This window comes from Melanotaenia boesemani, chromosome 6 (assembly GCF_017639745.1).
Source record: "Melanotaenia boesemani isolate fMelBoe1 chromosome 6, fMelBoe1.pri, whole genome shotgun sequence".
In the NCBI taxonomy this organism is placed as follows: domain Eukaryota; kingdom Metazoa; phylum Chordata; class Actinopteri; order Atheriniformes; family Melanotaeniidae; genus Melanotaenia; species Melanotaenia boesemani.
In genome coordinates this window covers 12,145,338-12,169,641 of record NC_055687.1, presented here as the reverse complement: position 1 = coordinate 12,169,641, position 24,304 = coordinate 12,145,338, and the positions used below count along the sequence as shown (strand labels likewise).

The 24,304-nt window shown below is 38.5% G+C and overlaps 1 protein-coding gene across 1 annotated transcript in view; it reads right to left on the bottom strand.

Moving 5' to 3' along the window:
• The window catches only part of iglon5 (IgLON family member 5), a 137,281-nt gene extending 120,364 nt beyond the window's left edge, over positions 1–16,917 (bottom strand). The window contains exon 1 of the mRNA XM_041988009.1: positions 16,319–16,917. Within this exon, the coding sequence (XP_041843943.1) occupies positions 16,319–16,379 (61 nt within the window). The 5' untranslated portion in view covers positions 16,380–16,917. The remainder of the gene's footprint in view (positions 1–16,318) is intronic.
• Between the last annotated feature and the right edge of the window lie 7,387 nt (positions 16,918–24,304).

The following is a 24,304-nucleotide window of genomic DNA, read 5'->3' as shown; positions in this document are numbered from 1 at the left end:
GAAAGGAACTTAAAAAGAGGAGAAGTATATTATTGTATAGTTAATATGTTTTTTATTGTTTTTGAAAATCACTTAAATAACACAGGTACATAAAAATAGTCGAAGTTACACTAACTACGGCAAATGTATTTTTTCTTTCTATCCCTGATATTATTCTAATGTCAACATTTGTATATCATAGGTTTGAGATACACATGTGCCAATCTGATAGTCTACCTGGAAACTCCAAGCGGTTAGCACAATCCTTGTGTAAACAAAGCTTTGATTAACTGGTATTTACTGTGACCCCAGTCTTAGAAAAGCTAAGATAGGACCTAACTGTGTTGCTTTACACAGGTAATGTGAGGAAGGTCATCCGTCAACCCTGTGTAATTAAGTGACTAGCTTGAAAATGCGCCTTTAGGATACCATTAACCCATGCTAGCCGAACAAGGCTGAGCAAACACAATCCAAATACACCAGCAAACACACATCTCTGGCTAGAATGAGTGGGCGAGCAGAGAGGAAAATCCATTTCATGAATATTGGATTTCATTATGAGGGTGAAAAAACAGCTTTGCAGTGGATCATTCTTTAATGGCCCCAAAGTCCACATGCATGAATCTTTTAGCAGTGTCTGTGTGTTTGATATGGGGAAAAGAATAGAAGAAAAAAAGACAGCTGAGAGTCATTCTCAAGTGGGTTTTGATGAACCATGAGACGAGCTGGGCTGAACACTTCAGCCATAGCTTCAGACAATCTTTCAGACAGGTAGGTCATCCTGTTGCTGACTGAAAAAAAGACAATAAGGTTCCATTTTCGGACACAGAAATCTACATAGGCGAAATGACAACTTCAGTTTTAGAATTAAAGTGTGCGACAAATAAAAATGGCCTGACATATTTTCTGGATGCTTGAGGCTGGGCTGATTTCTTTTTCAGGCGTTTATTTTCAAAATGACAGAAAAAAGCTTCCTACTGAGAGCTTCTCCTTTCCTCCAAACTGATCCTCACCGATAAGCTAGGGATCTGACTCTTTGCTTTTTTCCCTCTCCAATCCTCACTTTGGTGTGTCGCTTGCAATTTACAAAAAAAACAACCTTTCTAGCTGAGGCTGAAAACACACAGAAACCAGAGTGTGATCCAAAAAATGCAAAAGGTTGATTTGTATGCAACTCTAACCTAACACATGGATATTCTATGTCTCATTTTTAAAATAGGAGGATGTCATATAAATGATTTTATCTATTTTATTGTACAAATCCTATATTTAAAAGTCATCTCTGACAAACTGAGTAAATACAAAAAACATTGTTAAGAAATTAACTGACAGAGCTTACATGCCTGAGAACATAAATGTTTGGGATGTTTGCAGTTTATGTTATGATTTTGTGGTTATATACATGCAGATCTGAATGACATGATACAATCAAGAATATCTGAAAGGGGAACATACAAGTTCAAAAGGCCAGTGTTTGCAAAAGATCAGAAGCTTAAAGCTTATGCAGCAAAATTCAACACATTATTTAACACATTATTAATCACTTTACTGTGTTTTAGTTTCTCTGCAGTTTGAGGAAAAGCTTGTGTTCCCCTGCTCTGAGCTACATGGAGTCAGCAACCTCAGCTCGTGATGCAGGTGTGGTAACACAGGCATGAAATTAATGTTGTGACCAACGTGGCAGGGCTAATAAATAAAACAACCGACTAGAGCCAGACACAGTCCTCCATATGGTACGTTTCTGTCTCAATCTGCCTTCATCCATCCTTTGCATAAAGCACAGTCCATCTCAAGAGTGGCCTTACCCTCCCCAAAGCTGTCCTCTCTTCTCACCTGCCACTTTCTCACATAGAAGAGCCATTACAGGTGTTGCTTACTGCTGCTCTAATTGCAAACAGGATCCTTGAGTTCCACAGATTTGTTTCCTCACCATAAAATGATACTTCAGCCTTACAGCATGGAGTTTACATCATCTATGGGATGTGCATTAAACTGTATAGACATGTCAACTAAGAAAAATGATATTATCTTATACATTATTTATTCTATTCCCTCTTCAGACTTGGTAAAAACATGGTCCATATTTTCCCCTCAATACACACAGATCCTCAACTGGCTTCCCGTCAATCCTAAAATCCATTTCTGAGATTCTTTGCAAGTGTTTTTACCCACTGCAATGCCAGCATTCCTCAAAAAGAGGTTAAAATACAAATCATAACTTTATCAATAACACTATACTAAGCAGTATACAGGAATCCATCTGGTCAATCCCACTTTTTCAAGCAGAGCTCGATGTACAAAAAAAAACTTTTCACCAAGAAATTAGCATCAGATTCTGCCTCTGTGCTGAAGCTCAATTTACAAAAACATCTTTTGATTTTGAATTTGACATTCTGAAATTGAACTGACTTTGAACTAACTTTAAGATCATTTTTGAGACTGAAGCCAGACAACGGGAGTCATTTTAAGGACAACAACCAGTGAATGAAAAACAAAAACAGACAAAAAAAAAAGAAAAAAGAAGACAAACTTTACTCTATACTGGAAAAAAGAACTGCTAGAAGTAAGACCATATGATAACTAACACTGGTAAAGAATTTATATCACCTTTAATAGAAGTAATGCACCTACATCTCTATTCTATCAACACCCCCCAAGGGGCAAAACATTTTACATGGCTGCCACTACAAGTCATGTAATATCATCTTAAATTAAAGGCAGTAGGTCTTGCCAGGGATCCTAGGGACCCACTGAAGGATCACTGCACCATGGACATCTGGCCGGAACTTGTATTTTCTGATATTTATATGCACCTCGTTTCTACACTGGGGAAATTCACGAAGCAAAGCCTGGAGGCATATATAAGCCTGGATGCCCAGTTGTACTTCAAAGCTGGATTTGTCAGTGAAGTTAAGGTGATGAGGACCCTAATGGGTGTTCTGGTTTTATACTTCAGATCGTACTAACGGTTTAATTAAGTTTTTGCTCTGCTGACATTTTGTGCATGGATAAATTTATATAATCTGGAATCCACTGTGCAGCCCATATTAGATCATGTGAGTGCAGTTGTGTGAGTTAAAAGGCTCTGCAGGCCCCTGTTTGCCTTATTGTTGTGATATTTGGTATTTTCATGTGTACCCCACATAGTTTCTAACAAGGGCAAGTTGGGAGTGTGATTTAGCTATCTATCCAAACCTTTATAATAATGTGTTTTTATACACACTTAAGAAGTTAAGGCACTTTCTGGATAAATTTTTAGATTAGATGAATATCTCATCTAGTACATGGTTAAACAAAATTTCATGCAATTATAACTTTTACCACAGGTGTTCATTACAATCCCATATGTCCAAACTTGGATTCCAGTTGTGTTCTAATTAACTTTAACTATTTACTATATCACTCAATTGCAGCTATTTATTTGGCTTTGTTTGCATTTTTGTGTCATACTTAAAGTGGAAACCTGGGTTTCTTTTACATAATTACATAACAGCTCCTCTCCCTTTAAAACCTCATTTATGCTCTACATTAAATATGTTTACACAAAACCTTCTGTCCATACATACATCATTTATATGTATATTACAGTTTATTTCCAGAGAGCCTGTGGATGCTGAGCCAGACTAAGCAAATAGAGCATTTCCACCAGAAATAATGGGGGCAGTGTACAGTACAGCTAATGTGGACTGCATCTTTCTGATCTTCTACACCATCATCATGTTTGCTGAAGTGCAAGTGCACTGGTGTTGAAACTCAGAAGGGAACTCTGGACTCTGCACTGGTCTCTAGGAGATGTACTGCCGTACAACCATGTCAGCATTTAGGATGCATGATATGTAACGTTTGACAACACTTGAAACAGACTTACCTATTCAGATGAGATGAGATACTTTTTCTATCCCATTGACATAGTAAAGTGAAAATATAAATTAGGCTTAAGAACTGGTTTCTATTGTGTCATACTGGTCAAAGAGCCCACAGTGATAGGGTCAACTTTCTTTTTTGCAAGAAAGGAGCAACCTTAGGAGCAACCTGGGTGGGGTGATGACATATGCACATTTTTTATTGATGATTCCTTATACAATTTCTGTTAAGGTCATGCAAAACTCAGCAAGACTGGATGCATGCAATGATTTACTGCAACACCCCTGCACCAGCAGGATGTTTATTCTGACTTTGCTTTAACTGCTTCCTTGCTCCCTTCAGTTGTATCTGGGAATAAAATGATGTGAATGAGTTTTAACTACCATAGAGCTTCACAATAAGTCAAATTTTGGAGAAAAACCATCTTAATAATCCTTTAAATCAGAAGGGTAAAAATGTTTTGCAATTTTTTTGTGGTCACTTTTAGCATTTATATACAGGTTAAATGACTTTTTTATGCTGTGATATTGAAATCTGTCAGACCACTTTGATGAGAAATGATCAGAAAGGTATGTCTTCCAACTTTATCTTTGATAGAATGAGCATAGCACATAAAAATCAGTGAACATTCCCAATAAGTTTTCTGCAAAGGGGTTACACTACAGGGGGGGACACAGCAGGAAAGCCATCGCTTTTATCAGAGGTTGTAAGGATGTGGTATCTTCCCAAGGTAATCAGGGCAGACACAGCAGGTTGACAACTCTGATGGTACTTTTTACCACATATGTCCATATCCCTGTAGGCATCAAGTTGCCCCAGAAAAAAAGCAAACAGATGGCCTTGGGATGTGTGCTCGTGTCTTGAAGTGTGAGCTGAGAGCAGGAAGTTGCACTGGGTGAGTGGGCACAGTCAGAAGGCCTGTGGGCTCCCCAGGGCTGAGCACTAAGCATAGAGCACAAACTGTCTGGATTATTATAAATGTGGCACTACTGTAATGCACAGCCATTTACTTTCATGTTTGACTGTGTAATTGCTGTCCTCTAAATTTAAATGTGCCTTTTTAAAGGTTCCATATATATTTCAAAGGCAGCCAGTCTAGAGTTAACTATTCATGTTATGTCATGTTTACTTTCATCCAGTGCAGCAAACTGGTATAAAAACATACCTTTACACAATTCTTCAAGGAAAAAAAAACACCTCTGACAACAGACATGTATGTATTTCAGCAGCGAGCACAAATAAGGCATTAAGTGACAGGCATCGACTGAAGTGCCTCTTGTTAGTATACAATATCAAACATATTTTTTCAAGTGCATTATGATCATCATTACTTACCAAGTTTTACAGACAAAACACGTTTCTGTTAAGCCCAATACACACTGCTTGGCCAAAACAAAAGTCGCCAACAAGAAGAAAAGGTCACACTAATATTTTGTTGGACAGTCTTTAGCTTTAATTATGGCAGCATTCGCTGTGGCATTGTTTAAATAATGCTTCTCCAGTGGTACAAGATTTATTTCCATCCAGTGTTGCATCAATATTTCACCAAGATCTTGTATTAATGATGGGAGAGTCTGATCACTGTGGAAAGCCTTCTCCAGCACATCCCAAAGATTCTCAATGGGGTTCAGGCCTGGACTCTGTGGTGGCCAACCCATGTGTGAAAATGATGCCTCATACTCCCTGAACCACTTTTTCACAATCTGAACCCGATGAATCCTGGCATCAGTTTCTTGGAATATGCCTGTGTCATCAGGGAAGAAAAAATCCATTGGGGGAATAACCTGCTTATTCAGTATATTCAGGTAGTCAGCTGACCTCATAATGTTTCTGAACCTAGACTTGATCAACTGCAGCACCCCCAGATCATAGACTACCCCTACAGGCTTGTACAGTAGGCACTAGGCCTGGAGGCTGTGTCACTTTGTCTGCCTCTCTTCTTACCCTGATGCTCCCATCACGCTGGAACTGGACTCATCTGATCACACGACCTTCTTCCATTGCTCCAGAGCCTCACTGATTAGTGGTTCTCTTCGCTGCAGTGGCTACTCAGCTGTTTTAGTCTATTCTAATTCTAGTTTATTTAGTCCCAATCCTCTTGAGTTCCCTCTGCATTGTCTGTGTGGAAATGCTCTTAATTTCACTATAAAACATAGCCCTGAGATCTGTTATTTTTCACTGATTTGATTTAAAAAATGTTTAAGTGAGCGCCGATCATGATCATGCAGGATTTTTTCCCAAACACGGTTTTTCCTGAAAGACAATGGTTCCCCACTATCCTTCCAGTTTTGACCCTTCTTCAACAGAATTACATCTTTTCCTCAACCACAGGATGTGTCTTTCCACGTGGTTGTTTAAGAAATGAGAAGCTACTCATTGGGGTTAAAGAACTTGTTGCAGCTGAAAGAAAATAGAAAATCACCCATTCAGTAATTATCCAATGGGAGCCTTCTACTTATTTTCTTAGTTAAATCCAGGTGGCAACTATATATATATATATAGGGAAGGCAGTGTATTACATGCTTTATGGAATGTCATTAATAAACTGTCTGAAATAATCAGACCTTAAGGCAAGTGTTCACCCACCATCATAACTCTTCACGTAAAATTCACCATGCAAAACCAGACTGGTGGGGAAAAAAAGTCTAATTAAATGAAAATCAATAGCAGCAGCAGAAGTCCTTCCAACATTTGTGGGTTAATAAACACTTCATAGGCATTAATGAAAATGCTAATATTTTTTTCAGAAACTTTTCCCACTGCAGCGGATTAGCTGCCATCTTTCTTTTCTCTCTTCTGTCAAAACAAAATCTTCACAGAAGCAGAGTGTCAATATGGCTTGATCATGATGGATTCAAGAGTGGATCAATCACGTCTGCCTGATTGAGAAAACACCTGCACAGCCTGCCCAACATTTGTCATGTCACATTTAGCAGCCTCCCTGTACCATACAGATCAATTCTGATTACAGCTGTCAAATCCAAAATAACAAACAAAGGTAAGTGAAGGTTTGATAAAGCAGATGTTTACAATACATGAAGCTTAATAACAAGCGTTGAATTGGGCTGTTTATCTTCTATGATTCAGATGCTGCATCTTCACATCAGATTAAATCTTCTGTAGTGTGGCTCTGATATCGGCTTGATAATGAATTTGTTTTGTTATTTTTTATCTTGAACCCACACATGTTTTGAAGCATCTAATCACATTATCACTCAGAACACAACAGCATTTCTCAACATGATTTAAAACATTTTCATCTCTGCTTTTCCACTGCCGCAGGAGTGTTTTTGCTTTTAAAGGATCTGTCAAATTTAAATCAGCAATTCCTATCACAGCATTTCCTAAAGTGCAGCAGTTGTTGTCAGGTACAGATATTGACTTGTCAGCAAATATATGTTGTATTAGAGTACTGTTTCCCAACATTAAGCAGCTAATTGCCCTTTTCTGACACGTCCATTATTTCTTAATGAAATTGGGGGTCTTCTGACCGGATAAAGGTCACATCGATACAGCCAGTGCACCCTTGATGGGAAGAGCATAAGATGTTCGGACACTGTGACCAAATGATTTCACAAAGTCATTTCTGAAAGGAGAACTGCTGCAATACTTGTTTTTTTATCTACTAAACCTATTTGGAGCTTCCAACTCTGCATTTGATTGTGTATCAAACATGTTATTAACCGTACACACTTAAAGATCTGGCCATTATTTTCATTCATACACTTACAGTTGCTTTAGATCTGCAGTGACGGCTGCGGCAAGAAGTAAACAGCAGGTGAACAAGGACAGCCTAATGACAAATTCTAATTCATCCTGCAACTTTGGAATGATATTTTGCATTTAAATAAGAACAATTTTGCCAAGTTCCCTTTTATTTATTGCTGCTGAAACACAAAAGGGAATAAAAAGTAATTGGCATAAGTATTTAAAGTGCAACACAGCCCTGAAATGTCAAAAGAAACAGATTTTTGAGGAGGAATTAGGATGCCACAGTGGCACCGTAAGTATAACTCAACAAATTAGATACCTTTATTTCACCGCATTCCTCTGTGAATAAAGAACCTAAATGTGATCAAAGCTTAATTTAAAAGCACACAATATCCTTGAAATGTCTTAAATAATCTATGTCAAGTATGTGCATAGGTCCAAAGACTAATGGAACTCTGCACACTTCAGTGGAAAACTTGGAAGACCAGCAAAGGTTGTTAGTGTTATCCAACTCCACATCTAATTAGTGAAATGCAACAATACAGCAGCATCCTCTTCCAAACCCAATTAAAGGTCTCTTGCAGTGTAAATGTCTGATGGAATCTCACCCAACATCGCAATTACCACAATGGAACCACACCATCAAAAATGTGATGGTTTGTTCCAGAGCTAACCCTGTGATCTTTTGCTTCAAAATCTGTGTTGCAGTTTTTGAACATGCAATAACCAGAAGACCAGGAGTGAAATAAAAAGTGTTCAAGGAACTTTTCTTGCAAGTCCATTTATGGGCTGTCACAGTCAAATCCTGCCTAACAGAGTCTTTTCTGTCAGAATGTCGTGCTAACATGGACACTTTATTAAAAGAACTCCCACCGGCACCTTCATAGCAGGAGCCAGAAAAACGGGCTGGCATTAAACGTCAGGAGAACTCTTAAATATCTCTATTTCTAATCATGCAGTTTGCCCAAAAAACAACACCAAAGAATGCAATGTTGGTATATGATTGCCATGTATGTTGCCAATTTGTATTTTTATCTAAATACAATCACCCATGTAACCTGTGGATTGTTGACAAACTACTTATTATGTGAGCAAACTGCATGAGCATCTTGTTAGAGGTATGCTGCTTGCTGGAATGACTCCCTAACCAGCAGCATATCACATTAGCACCAGCTCCTTAATGCTGCAATATCGCACAACAAGTGACCCTGAAACAGTTTCACTACTCCCACTCATGCAGCAATATGACCAAACTCAGTTTTTATTGGCAGGATAAACCTGCCATGTTTTTTTATTCCACCTAATCATCTGCCTGCAAAATCAATCCATCTCGATCACTGCCTGTTGCGGGTCTTTGCACCCTTCCTTCCCTTCCTCCCTCACACCATCTGTCTCTCTTCCCTCGCTCCCTCCTAGCAGTCCTCCTTCAATCATTTTTTCATAACTCCCCCATCTCTCTGACCTGTCCATCCTCATGAACTTCCTCTGTTTTGTTTAGATTTTTTTTTCTCCTTGCCATTTCTGCTCTGTGCATCAAACATGCATAACATGCTACAAACATGGCATGTAACTAGCATCCTGGGTGAGCAAATTTCATGACAATGTGAGAACATATCAGCTGATGATTGGCACTGACGGTGGCCACGCCTGATCCGCAGCGACACGTTAGCAGTTTCAGCTGTTGAGCGGCTCATTATCATTTAGAACTGCTTGCTGCACAAACTACACACCCACACAGTCTGTCGCTTACTCCTGACAGGAATTAGAATTAAGTGAAAGTCAGGAAGCGAGAGAATTTTATAGTCATTGTTATATAGTGCCAAAGTCTCAGAGTACAGGCTCTCATATGGCTTTTTTTTTTGTTCCCATGGAGGACAATGTTGGTATGTGGTGCTCGTTAGCACGCCCTGTGTCTCTTTTCCACCCCTCACTCATGCCTCCTCTCTCTGTCTATTAAAGTCTGGGACACAATTATCCCCATTCTCTGCTGGTCTCTTTCACCCTCCATCTCTCTCAGAGCTCACTCTGAATGAGAGTCTGGAACACAATTACTCCTGTTCTTTCTCTCTTTCTTGCACTTTATCCATCCCTCCCGCTCTCTGTCTCTTTCTCCATCTCTTATGGCTTCGGGAGAAGTCTGTGAAGGGAGCAGCTGCTGAAATATTTATTGATCTGTTTTCCTCAGTTTTATTTATTTCCCTCTCTTCCCTTTTGCTCTTCAATCCCTGCCACACAGACCCAGAAACACCTCCAGCACCACGAGATGTCAGAGGCACTAGAGAGGCTAAAAATCCACAACATAAAACTATTATTTAGCATTTGTTGCACCCAGTGGTTTTACCTGTGTAAACAAAATGAGAGGCACAAGCGTGGGATGCAGGCTGGAAATGTGAGAACAAGAGAATCAACAGCTGCAGCATAGACTGAGCCGTGAGACAGGTACCAGCATCTGCTGCAGGGGTTTGTTGACAGAAAACATGGAGGTTCTATTTCTTGAGTCAGTAAAGAAGTTGTACACCATTGTTGTATATTGAAGTAGTAGTAGTCATGGTAACAATGCCCCGAGCAATTATAATTACAATGGTAACAACATTAGTACTGGACTAAATGGATTCACAGATGAATCTGATGTTATCTTTGCTTAATTAAGAGGCTTCTGAGCTATCACTTATCTCCGATGGTAAATATCAGCACAGTTAGCTGGGAATTTTGAGGTTTCTCCAACACCAAGTGATTCAGCAGTTGTTTGCTCCAGCCTTCTGATGTAGCACAATTTATTAAGCACATACATAGATAAATTAGGGATCACACACACACACACACACACACACACACACATACAACACATGTCCACAGTGGGATGCTGAAAGAACACACACACACACTAAGTCCCATCACCAGACATGGCCTGCATTAGTGCCTAAGCCTTTTCCATTGATTTGCCGGAGAGTGCCTTGTCTTTTGGTAATGAGGACAGGGAAAAAAGCAGGACCCTCGTCCCTCCCGGCTCCCCTAGGACAAGCCGGCTGCACTAATCTGAATTGTGTTTCGAATGATGCTAACTCCCTGGCACAAAAAAAAAAAAAAAAAAAAAACACTAGAAGGCAGAGGAAAAGAGAGAAAAAAAAATTACACAGCATACTTTCTCTCTTCCCCTCGAACATTTATTCCTCCTAAATGTGTAACATCTGCAAATAACCAAACAAGAAAAACATCTCTTTTTCCTTCTCTCGCCTTCTCTCTGCAGATAGCTTAATCTGCAGTGCAGACTCAAGCTTCAAAAACTAAATAGAAGAAACCTGCATTGAGACTTATTTAACTTTTTAAAATTAATCCTGTGAAAGGAGATCAATGGAAGAATTAATATCCATTTTAATGTGTACTCTATACACGCTAAAGATGTCCCTTCCATCGATTTACCACTTATTCTTTCAGTGAGAAAACTGTTGAAATTTATCTTCCCAGCAGCCCAAGTGAAGGAACAGTTCCACAGTGCTTGCATGCATGTTACCTTTGCTATGATACTGTGTGTATGTCCTTTAGTGAGTGGATCTGAGTACATGAGCCACCGCTTATTCCTGTTTCTACAGCCACTCTGCTCCCTCTTCAACAATCCCTCCCCTGCGCTAAATAAAACATAGCCCTTTTTCATTTGCTACAGTGAGAACCCAAAGCCCATGCTCATAATCACACTCAGACCGGTGAAGGTCTTTAAGCACAAGGAGGATGAGGAAAGGTTGTTACTGAGCGAATTACAACAGTGATTAAACACGGTGTACCTGTCCCAAGCTGAAAGCAGTCACACTGACTTTCTATTACACCGAACTCAATATATTATAACTGTAATTATAATTGCAAACAAGCCTTCCTGTAATCATTATTTATGGCACTGCCAATGTGTAATTGCCAGCCTACTAAAACCAATGTATGTGGCCTAATAAAATGTTTATAAAATCAACAGGAGATATCTAAAAGGTATCACCATGGTGCTGCCTGCCTGCCATCCACTGTAGGACTAAAGCTAACCATCCTCAAAGGTTTTGAACGTGTGACCTGACTGTCACCTCTCTGACACAAACGCTGCTAACACAATGAAGGCTGGGTTCAGCTTAAGTCTGACAGATCACAAGGTTACCACCTCTGAGGTCATTCATCTCTGTCTGAATTATAATTGTAAAAATGCTGTAAAAGCAGGTAAAACATCTTTGAATACAATAATCTGTCAACTTTGAATACTCAGGGCTGCTTTTTTTTATTTGTGTGTAATCCTACACACAGTATGCATACATTCAGTTTCTACCTTGTTCTGACTGATCCAACATGTCTTACTTTTTATAACATGCCTCAAACACATACAGACAAAGATCAGAAAATCTCATCTCGGCTCTCAATTTCTGTCAGACTGACCAAAATGCTTGGACACTGCAACTGTTGCCATGGTCACCATCATGACTATACCTTTCTTTCTTTGTCTTCTTTGATTTCATTTTATTTTTTAGAATAATATGCATTCTGAGAAATATTCCAAACAGCCCATAAAAAATTAACAGTAATGCAAAATTAACTATTAAGCATTACATTAAATATCGTTAGTTATTCTCACTTAAGAAGATTAAATCTCAGTGCATGACAGCTTTAACCTTATCAGCACAGTAATAGAAAATCTATGATTTCTGTGTCTTTAAAAGCAAGTACATTTTCAGTCTTAGTTCAATCGTCAAAACTTTGATTTCTTAAGATTTTAGTTGGACGAACATGCTTAAATTATTTTAAAAGTCCAGTTATGGTCGGACTGGCACAATAATTTGTCCTTTTCAAGTGTAAACATACAGAAAAGCACATAAATATACGTCTGGCTTATATGTTTTTGAAAACAGAACATAAACTAAAATGACTACATATAATGAATGAAAAGGATCTCTAAAAGTTTGGCGAATGACCTGACAATGTCAAGCTGTCCAGCGACTGCGACATACATGCTAATGAAGGCTATACATCCACTCCTGCTTAAGTTTCAGAAGTTTTTGAGTGAAGCTTTAAAGCCAGAAAAATGGCACCATTTCCGCAACACATGTACGTGATAGCTTTGTATTGCTGCAGGTTACTTTCTTCAGTGTTCGGCTTAGCAAATTCATTTCTCTACAAATAAAGGTAAACTTTACTGCATCCAAAAGACAGAGGAACATGTTATCAGCTTTTTTCTGTCAAGCTTAATATGAGAATGGAGAATTACTGCAACAAAAAGTAAAATATAAAGAGAAAATCATTTAAACGGCTAGCTGGGCAGGGATATTGTTTTGTAAAATTTGTTGTTAAAATATACATCAACCGCTATGTATGCATGCACTTTGTTAAGTGAATAAGGCTTTTACTTTGTCAGCTAAAATAGTATTAATAAAGTATTTATAACTTTGACTGTCCATGCAAGTAAAGCAAGCAGTCCAAGAGTTCACATTTTGTAATATACTTGGGGAAAATTCTGAACCAAAAGAAAATGGAAGGAGGAGTTTCTCATATCAGCGATCGAATGGGGTCTCACAAGAATGAATGCGTTGTTGTTTGACTCATGTATACACACAGAGCTGTGTGGAAACTGGGTGTCAACCCAGCGATGTTATCATACAATCAATACCAATGAATGACCATTCCTCTTCTCAAGGATGCCATGTTTCATTCAGGTTCCACCATGTTTTAATTTAGGAATAAATGATCAACTAATGAGGTTTATGTAAAGCATTCAATTCTCCTCATTTTCAGCCATGCCACCTGTTTCTGCTATTTGAAGCTGCAGAGTTTTCTGGAGGTGCAGTCTCCTCATATAAGGAACAGATTCATTGTCAGACACTGAATCCACTGCAACACTTACCACCTTATGACATCAAGAGATATATAAAAAAGGGAAACCTTAGGGGAAAACATTCAGACCACAAGTCCTCTCCATTCTGTTTTATACCTCCAGCCCATGTCCCCAGGTTTCTTAAAACCCACATTCAAGCCCTCTCACTCCGACACTTGCAGATAAATAAAATCTGCCAAAATGGCAGAGCAATCTGAGCCAAACATGGAGAACAACACCACACAGAAGCCATGGGTTTCAAAGGGAGGGAGAAAAAAACCAGAGGTCCCTCCAGAATAGGAGCGCAAGGCATCTGTTGATGCTGGCATCTCCCTTCTCTTCATCTCTAAGCCAAGACTGGTGATCCAGTTGAGCATGTGTGTTCATGCATTTATGTGTGTGTGAGGGAGCAGGAAAGAAGGAGGATGGCTACATGCTAACATGTGCAATGTGCATTGACCCCACTTGGCCCCCATATGTTGCCGAAACCAGAATGATGATGGGCTACAAAGCGACTGCTTGTTTTCACCTGTTCCTGCCCTGAACTCTTTCTCTCACCAGAACCTCCCTCATGCTGATAAGAAAACCCATCTGTTGACCTGTTTGAACACAACAATAACTGTGTACGGCGTAGTGTAAAAGTAAAAATCCCTTAAGTGCATCAATTAATGTCTGTAAGGCAGAAATTTCTTAGAAAGTTATCTTTTTATACAACCTTAACTGGGGATTTCTAACCTATAGAAATCCTTTCAGCAGATATTAAATGATTTGATTACACATGAAAGTATGTTGGATACATTTCAGTCTTAATGTTTAGTCCATGATCTGTTTTCAGTGATAAAACAGTTTGAGTAATTGCAGATGGCTTGTGTGCCAGGAATAAGCAGATATTTTACTGTATGTATGAATGGGCGCTTGGCTATCCACCTATAATGGTACTAATACATTTTAAGTAGAACGGGAAAATAAATTATGAAGAGAAAGGTATTATGGTGTACCAAGACCTAGACATTGCATCCATGGAGTGCTCTTTGCATTTATATGCCAAGTCTGTGAGAAATATTTGTGGTCTGAAACACATTTTACCATTTCTACAATAACATACTACTCTATTCAAACATATTTTGTTATGTGTGTTGTGAATGTCTAAATGTTTTAGAATTAAAGGATAAAATATCTTAAATAAATTAAGTATTGCAGAGGTAGCGCAATCATTCAGAGAATGTGTCTTCTACATCATTAAACAGGCAACAACAACTCACACACAGTCTGCTAAACAGTGAGGTAAAGCATTTAAGCAACTGCATTGCACACGCCTGACTCTCAGGGGCACAGATACAAAGGATTATTCCACTGCTGCATGATTTATCAAGCAGTGAACAGTGGCCTTTTAACAGTCATGTTCCTCCTTTATAATGCATGCTTTGCACCTTTAAAAAGATGGACATTTTAAGGACCTACAGCAACCCGCAGCAGTGGGCGGTATCCCTCTCAAAGATTAATCTGATTCATATGTGCTGCAATGTGCACAACTCACATCAATAACCAATCATTCCTCAACTGTGCCTCAGATGATTGGTCACACTTTCATATCACAAAACCCACAGATTACAAATTCAGGGGGCTGAAACCTGAAATGAGCACCAATATGGTTGCAGGATTGTGTGGTGCTGAGCCCGTTGTGTTTATGTGCTGTGTACTTCCTGCAGGGCTTCCCGTCTGTTCTGTGCCTTGAGTGGAGAAGGGGCTTGCTGTGGGAAGCCAACCATGACCAGCTGGGCTCTACTTGCCCACTAGGAGCTGCAGGATCAAGAGGGTAAAGCCTGTCTGCATCTGCAGGTTGTTAACCTCACATCTTATTGCACTGACACATCAATTATTGTTATTAAGGGCCAGAGTAATTTATTTATATACTGATTTCCCACTGGACTAGGGCAGGACTAATTAAGACAGGTGTGAGTATTTGTGTGGGTTCATGTTAGATGGGCAGTGAGGAAATTACAAGGCATGATGAAAATATATGGGACATCCCATAGTTTCAGTGAGCAAATCTGTAGATTACATTATAAAATGTAAAAAGGTTTTTAAATGTTGTCTGATTAATGCTCTGAAAAAAAAAACAGCAGCATAAAAATTGTCTTTTTTTTTTTGTTATTCCAAATCCTTTTGTTGTGCAAATTCGCTCCAAACTGTAAATTGTTTTAATCTGAAGAATTTTAGAGCTAATATAAAAAGTGTGCTTATCTGTTTTGTGGAGCTCAAGATTAGATGTTTAGATAATTTATGCCAGTAATAGAACTGGGAATTAAGGCTTGACTACCCAGACAGTTTATGCTAGACCACTCCAGGCCTCCCAACTGCCCACCCTTCAACATCCATCTTTAAGTCTCTCCCGACCTTGGTTTTAAGTAAGGGAACAAAACAGTCTCTCTCTCCTGAGTCTCACTGCAATGCCCCCCCTCCAAACACACACACATCGAAATGCAGGGGGATGCCGGTCCATTCAAGTCACGTAAAGGAATGTTCACATAGGGGCTGTTTTTTTCTCCCCCTATTCTGTAGTAAACACCTTAACATGCACCACTCGATGCTTACACTGAGTGAGCCACGAGGTTTGCTTGGAGATGAACCTGGCGCTGCGCTCACGTGCATGCGCTCACGCTCATAGTGCGTGCGCGGGTACAAACAACCTTTCTTTTACATCTCTGTGTAAGCTAATAGAAAGCGTAGGAGCGTAGTGGCACAACAGACAGGAGTGATTCACATGCAGGTAGACACCCCACTTCCTCCTTATCATTAGTATTCACCTCCACAACCACAGACAAAATGAAAAATACAAAAATAAAAAAATATTACATGAAAGGCAAAGATTGAGGCGCACCAGCGAAGAACCGTCAACACATAACTAAGAAGCTTGTAAGAACTTACCCTTTGACAGCAGAACCAGGATCAAACCAGCAAATGCGTTCCGCAAGAGAGGGTAGCCCATGATGGAGTTCTGATTGATTTACTGCTGCTTGCTCTTTTTTTTTTCTTCTTCTTCTTCTTCTTCTTACCAAGCCAAATGCCACGATATTCCAACCTTAGGGAACCGCCGAGGGGGATCTATTTATAAAAACAACCCAGTGGATGTATGTCAGCAGCGTTAGTCCAGCGATTCTACATGTGAGTTGTCGAAAACATCACACTTGACTTTTCGGATGACTCCCGCCAGAGAGAGACTGACAGGGCTGTTTATCTACCCAGTGTAGACTCTCTAAATCTGAAAAAGATTGGAGCAGGGTGAACTAATATTCCAGACACTTAGTTTTATCTCTATGCAGAGAGATTTGTTCAGAAAACGCATGAGAAGCAAAGATGTAAAGAAAAAAAAAGCCGTCCAATAACCGAATGATAAGTCAGTTTTTGGGCTAAGAAGGGGATGGGGCGAGGGGGAGGGTCCGTGCGTCCTGACCCAAAATGAGTCTGGTCCGTGTCCGTATGCCACTGTTGGTATGCAGCGCGTCTCTTCGCTCCGCACTCGGCGCGTCGCAGGCAGCAGCATTGAACGCGAGGCGCACAGAAAAGAGCATGATTGACAGCTCAAGGAGGACCCCGTTCTCCCAATCACGGGCCCTAAGGAAGAAGGCGGGACATACGATTGCGCCGATGTCCCGCCGACCAAGTAGCTTCACCGGCCAATCGAAGGCACGCGGTGGGCGGAGCAGAGCGCGAGGGGAAGCACGGCGCGGTGATAATGCAATGTGATTTATAGTCAGTTTGGTGCTGCTGCAGTACTCGGAGAAAGCAGTCCACTGAGGGACAGGCAGGCGTAATAACTACAACCTCAGACGTGGAGTATGGAGCAGGTAGACCAGCATCGGTTATGGTGATGGTTCTGAAGACTGCTGGATGTAAACACAGTGATGTTAAAGGATAGATTTGATTTTGATCTGCAGCCTTGGCTTAGTTGTTGAAAATATAAACAAACCAAAGGATGTGAGTGAGAAAACAGCACACAAAGCCTCTAAGCCATATGTAAACTGGGTGCACTGGCTTTTATCTGTAACTGCTGGCGTAATAGTCGCTAAGGCAAACCCATTCAGATGCAGAAATACTAATGAGCGATTTCCAGGCATGTTAGACTCTTTGTGCCGCATCTGGCCCTAAAAGTGTAAAAGTCAGTTGCTTTTCACTAAAGATTTAATAGGCCAAGTAATCTTTTTTAAAAACCTGACTCCAGTAACACAGACAGGAAGCTGTGAAACATGGAAAACTTTGATGTGGCAAATTTCTATAACTCCTTTTTTTGCAGCTCCTTACAGTCAGACTGCATCTTATCTCCATAGCTGCCTGAACAAAAACATACACAGGTCATGCTGTGACCTTTTCATATATATATATATATATATATATATATATATATATATATATATATATATATATATATATATATATATATATATATATATATATATATATATACATATACATATATATATATATATATACATATATATATATATATATATATATATATATATATATACATATATATATATATATATACATACAGTATCTCTGAGATGATTATTTCCATATTAGCTGATCTATTGTTTCATTTTAGAATGGCTGCTTTGTTTGTTTGTTTATTTTTTTCTATTATTCCCAGAATAGCCAATTAATTCTTTATTACTGCTGAGTGTATGAGTAATATGGCAGTGCTGGCTGATTCATGGTGTTTGGACTAAATTAGAATAAATACAGTAGGGGATAAATGAACTGCATGTGTGCCTTTGATTAAAAAGTTTAGAGCAAGATTAGTAAACCAGTGATAAGAACAAAGGGATTGATTAGTGAGTTAGAGATTGAAACTTAAGCATTAGTTATTTATAGTGAGATACTTGTTTGTAAATCATTATTGTTCATTGTTAATTAGTTCTGACAACGCAAAGTAAATAAGGAGTTGTTGAACACTTTATCCACTAATATCGTAATGTCACTTTGTTTTTTTTTTGTTTGTTTTTCTTACTGCTGTCTTTTTTATTACTATGTGACATCACAACCATAAATGCTTATAAAATGTATGTTTTATATGTGCAACAAATTTGCTGGAAAACATAACAAGTAACAGAATAAAGTGAGAAGGATGGGCTCTGGCCAGAGGGAAAGCTTATTTCAAAATGGGCTTACACACCATTTACTGTATGCTGTTGTTTGTACTAAACAATTAAGTCAAACCCAGTATGGTATGAGGTTCCTCTAATCAGCATGTCCTCCTCCACCTCTTTGTTTGTAAGAGCTATTCATTATTTGCACTGAAGTGCCGCAGGACCCTTATTGTACAGCTTCCACATTAACACAGTAACATTGCCTCAGTGTGACACTCAAAACTCCAAACTATAAGGTCCAAACAAAAGATGTGGTGTTTGCATTCTTCATTAGCTTCATTAATGGTTTTCATCAATGTAATCAGCGATTCAGCTGGGTTCAGTTGTACCTGCAGATATTATTTATACACCTGCCACATGTCACAGCTTGTTTGTAATCTGTTTTTGCTAGTAATTCTATACAACTAGAAACACCTGGAAAAATGTTGACATAAATTTGCATTTTGACTCAGATTTCACGAAGCCAATTACCCTCAGACCTCGCCAGCTCCCATCAAGCTGCATGACAACCTGAGCACTGTGAAAGCAAGCAAGCACAGAGGTAAATTTCTTAATTTTGGTGAAACTGACTTGAAGCAGCAAAAGAAAATTGTGGTGAATTTCCATTCCCCCCCTCTGTGTTAAAATGAGACCAAAATATTTTAAGAATCCAGACTCATATTGAGATTCAAGCCAGAGAACAGCAGGAACCTTCTGTTTTTTTGTGTGTGTGTGTGTGTGTGTATTTAACACCTCTTTGCTCCGATGGTGAAAGTAACTATGCTAAAAGTTAAATATATTAAAATCAGACTCAAAAGTTAAATAAAACACTGGCAACACTTTACAATATTGGACGCAAATTTGCTTCATTACTAGGGAACACCTTGGGGGCGAATCAGTAAGTAATGGGTAGTTAACCAGTACTTACTGGTAACCACAAAGACCAGGCTTATTAGGGAGCTACTGGTTAATTATTTGCTTCGTTACTAGTGAACGCCTTACAGGCGAATCAGTAAGTAATGGGTAGTTAACCAGTACTTACTGGTGACCACAAAGATCAGGCTTATTAGGGAGCTACTGGTTAATTATTTTCTTCGTTACTAGCGAACGCCTTACAGGTGAATCAGTAAGTAACAGGTAGTTAACCAGTACTTACTGGTGACCACAACCAGACTTATTAGGGAACTACTGGTTAATTATTTGCTTCGTTACTAGCGAACGCCTTACAGGTGAATCAGTAAGTAATGGGTAGTTAACCAGTACTTACTGGTGCCCACAAAAACCAGACTTATTAAGGAACAAGAGAGAAATTCTTCATGTGAGTACTGGATTACTCTGACTCGTTGAGTGAACAGCTCATTTAGTCAAAAACCTGTTTCCTGGTGGTTTTGGAAGCCTTTGTAAGGATGAAAAGCAGTACCATTTATATATTCTTGTACTGCTGTGTCATCTTACCTTTACTTGTTCATCACTTACTAAGTAATAAGTCATTACTTAATCATTGACTGGTAATTATCTGTTATATTGTTTACTTCCTAAAAAAGTCAAACATCATACCAAGTACTTACTGAGGAACGAAGCAACAACTAATCAGTACCTGACCAGTACCTACTACTTTTGTGGACATTATTGTAAAGTCAAACATCATACCAAATACTTACTGAGGAACGAAGCATTAACTAATCATTACCTGAACAGTACCTACTAGTTTTGTGGCATTTTTTCTATATTGAAAATAACAGTTTGATCTCTTTAGGCTTTATGCATATAGCTATCTAACATGTGCAAACCATTCAAAATTGATAACAACTGCAGAAGAAGAGACAGTATTTATTACACAAAATGTACCTAAAGTTACACACACACACACACACACATGCAAGCATTTCCCCCAATAAATGGAAACTATCGTTTCCATATATTTTAAACTTTGTACTGTTTGCATATCTCGTGAAGCATATGTCCAAGTGCACCATTCTTGTGAGATTTGGCCACCCAATGTGTCCACTCTATTGAGGCAAGCTGTTTCTTCAAGGTGTTCTCTGTTCGATTGCCAGGCAGTCTCCAGACCTGGGATTTGTAGGTAGACCACTCACAGTCAATGTTCTTTGTATGGGCATCTGTTTCTGCGTTTACAAATGACCGGCTGTGGTTTACTGAATAGTGAACATATCCACTATTAGCCAGTGCCGTCATCTAAACCCTCCATTGATCTGAGATGATAGTGGTCCCTTGGCAATCATAACACCTTATGACTGGGATCAAGTGCCACCAGGACTGTTTTCTGACTAGCCTCAGAATGGGCCGCCTTCTCATGCCTGTTATGCCTAGCATTCCAAAGACCCATGTTCGCCTCCTCCAGATTCGTCCAAATCTTCCCCGACCATACTGTTCAAAATAAGAAAACATGGTAGTAAAAGAAAGTTTAATATTGTCCAGAAATTCACAAAGTTCTTTGTATTTACTTGTAAAAACACATAGAAATATCATATAATTGGATATACTATTATATAATTTAATTGGCTGTGTAAACATCAGAGTTAAAAAGTACAAAAACAATGTATAAAAAAATCACTTATAAACATCTTTACAAGATATTATCATTCCACTTTTAGATCACAAAACCAAAGTGTGGTCACATTTTTTCTTTTAAATGAAGAAAAAGTTGTAAAATTACACTGATTTGCAACGACATTAGAACATGGCATCCGAAATAACATTATCTGGTTACAATAGTGTTGAGGAATCTGACCTCTGATGCTGATTTTTTCCCTAATTGACCACTGCAGGGCTTCGGTCTGAAAGCACTTAAGCTATCAGTAAAGTGTGTGTGTAAGTCTTGTAAATTAAATACAGTGTCCTAAAAAAACACTTCACGGTGAATAAAATACATAATATCAGCATAAATCAACTAGTATTCATCAGTGCTACTTTAACACTTAAACATGGTATGTTTAAGTGTTAAACATGCATGCACATGTTAGCTTAAAGTAATCTGAAGTTAACAGTTATACAGTTAGCTAAACGATGCTAAATCGCGATCATGCTAACGGGCAGAAATGGGCATTTTAAAGAATGCAAACATACACATGAGCGGGACAACACTAGCAGAAAGAGTAAGTTACATTTAAAAATTAATCTTGTCTCAGAATAAACACAACTTACATCGTCAGTGATCGCTGTACCGCTGGAAACATGTCGAATGTAGAACGTGAAGAAAAGGAAGAGGAAGTGCATAAGCCGTCTTCAAAATAAAATGCCTACTTTAAATTAAAGGTATGAATACATGAACATTTATAATTGGAAGAATTCATAACAAATTGCATAAAGCTGTTTAATACTTTAAGAAATAAGATTTTTTTTTTTTTTTAAGATCTTGAGCCTCATGTCTTGTAAAGAGGCAACCATAGGAAAACCTAATGGAACCATTCAAGAAAGTGGGTTAAACTCAGGCTTTTTTATTTGAATTATAAGTAATTTTTAGGCTACATTCACACAGCAGGTCTTAAAGCTCAAGTGCAATTTGTTTCAGTCGTATTTCATATTATTTACATGCTGGTAGAGTCCTGACTAATTACAGGTGAGAACTTTGATAGTGGTCATGGGTGTAATGGCAACCACTGAAAGATTATGGAAGAAAATATTTATTTGAGTGGTCAACATGACTGGAAAAGTGCTATACATGTAAAGTATATTTACCAAAAAGTATTTTTAATTGAGGGGAAAAAAGCTAACTTTTTAAATAATTGACCATACTGGGTGGAAAAAGAAAATATCTTAAGAAATGGGCTTGTAAAAATGTTGGAATTCTTAAGTGCCCTGTAGCAAATGATCATGAAGGTACACAAAAGTAGTAGTTACTGGTCAGGTACTGATTAGTTAATGATGCGTTCCTCAGTAAGTACTTGGTATGATGTTTGACTTTTTTAGGAAGTAAACAATATAACAGATAATTACCAGTCAATGATTAAGTAATGACTTATTACTTAGTAAGTGATGAACAAGTAAAGGTAAGATGACACAGCAGTACAAGAATATATAAATGGTACTGCTTTTCATCCTTACAAAGGCTTCCAAAACCACCAGGAAACAAGTTTTTGACTAAATGAGCTGTTCACTCAACGAGTCAGAGTAATCCAGTACTCACATGAAGAATTTCTCTTTTTGTTCCTTAATAAGTCTGGTTTTTGTGGGTACCAGTAAGTACTGGTTAACTGCCCATTACTTCCTGATTCGCCTGTATAGCGTTCACTAGTAATGAAGCAAATAATTAACCAGTAGTTCCCTAATAAGTCTGGTCTTTTTGGTGTCACTGAAACAGCACAGTGGAACAAAAGGTTGTTGGAGGTCAAAATGATTCATTTTGGCATAATACAATAAACCATGCTTAGTCAAAGTTTTTATCATGAGTAATTATCATGAGTAGATTTTTTTTCAAGCAAATCATGCTTTATGTTATTTTTAGTTTCCTTCCGTCTTCGTCAGAGGTCGACCTCTGATGAAGACGGAAGCATTACCCTTAAAACATTTCAGGTATGGGTGGCAGGTAAAGTGGCTAATGGCCTGGGCTAAAATAAAGCATAAACCAAACAAGTTCATAGTGAACTTGTTTGGTTTATGCTGTATTTTAGCCCAGGCCATTTACTCAAACAAACGCAAATTTCTTTGTCTCTTGAGCACAGCAAATGTCTCATCATTTTATGACCTGTGCTGTATGAGCAGCCACAAAACATGAGATTTACACTAGTGTACACACAGCAAATAAACAGAAGACAAACAACATCACAAGCTAGTTTTTATGTAAGAGAAAAAAATCTCCCAAACATTTGGTGCTTAAGAGAAGCTTATTTTTCTAAATGGGGGGTAACTTGTGTTGGAAAAACAATGATAAATTCTGCATTGACTACTCTTTTTTCAATGCAGTCAAAGGCTGAAATCATTAGAAATGGACAGAAGAGAGTTTAATCTCATTTTGCTTCAGATTACTCAGTGACATTATGTTGAAAATTTTCTATTGAAATATACCTCATTTTTTCTTTTTTAGATCTATGTCTAGTTTGTTTTCCTTTGAGGGCAACTCTGCAGAAAAGAACATGAGCAATCATATTAACCCTGCATCAATGTGCAGCATTGCAATGATCACCAAGCTGGAACTCAGAAGAGCCTGCAGAGACTAAAGAGAGTCACTATGATAACTTGCAAAGACTGGTAGTGTACTCTCATTTTTAGACCAAATGTTGCAGGGAGACACTTTAGTGGAGAAGGCAAATGGAGAGAGTAGAGTTTCATAAGAAACACATGTAGGTAAGAAAGAAGAGGCAGCTGAGTGTATGTTTAGGGTTAAGAAACAAGTACTCAGTAATTTGACTGATGGCAAAATAATGTAAAGGACTAAAGGAGGCTAGAGAAGCTCTGTATGGGGTAATGTTTGAAGTGGTTGGAATGGAACAGAGCAGGAAATACTGCAGAAACAAAAAAAAAAACCCTCTTACTCTCCAGCTCACAGAAGAACATGAGAGTTTTAGCTGAAGAGGTAACGCTAATTACTGTAGTGATAACAGAGCTCTGACCTTTTGCAGACTTTCTTTTACCTTCAATTTCTAATTTCTCTAAAAGAATTTTTTTTTTAGCTTCAGTAACCAATTATTGTAACTAACCTCCGACTTAATCGCAGTCATCTCTCAGAAATGTTACTCCGTCACCATCGCTGTGACTCATTACTTCAATGATCGTCCATTTTCTGGTAGTTATTCTTGTACAGAGCTAACAAGCTTCACAGTGTTGT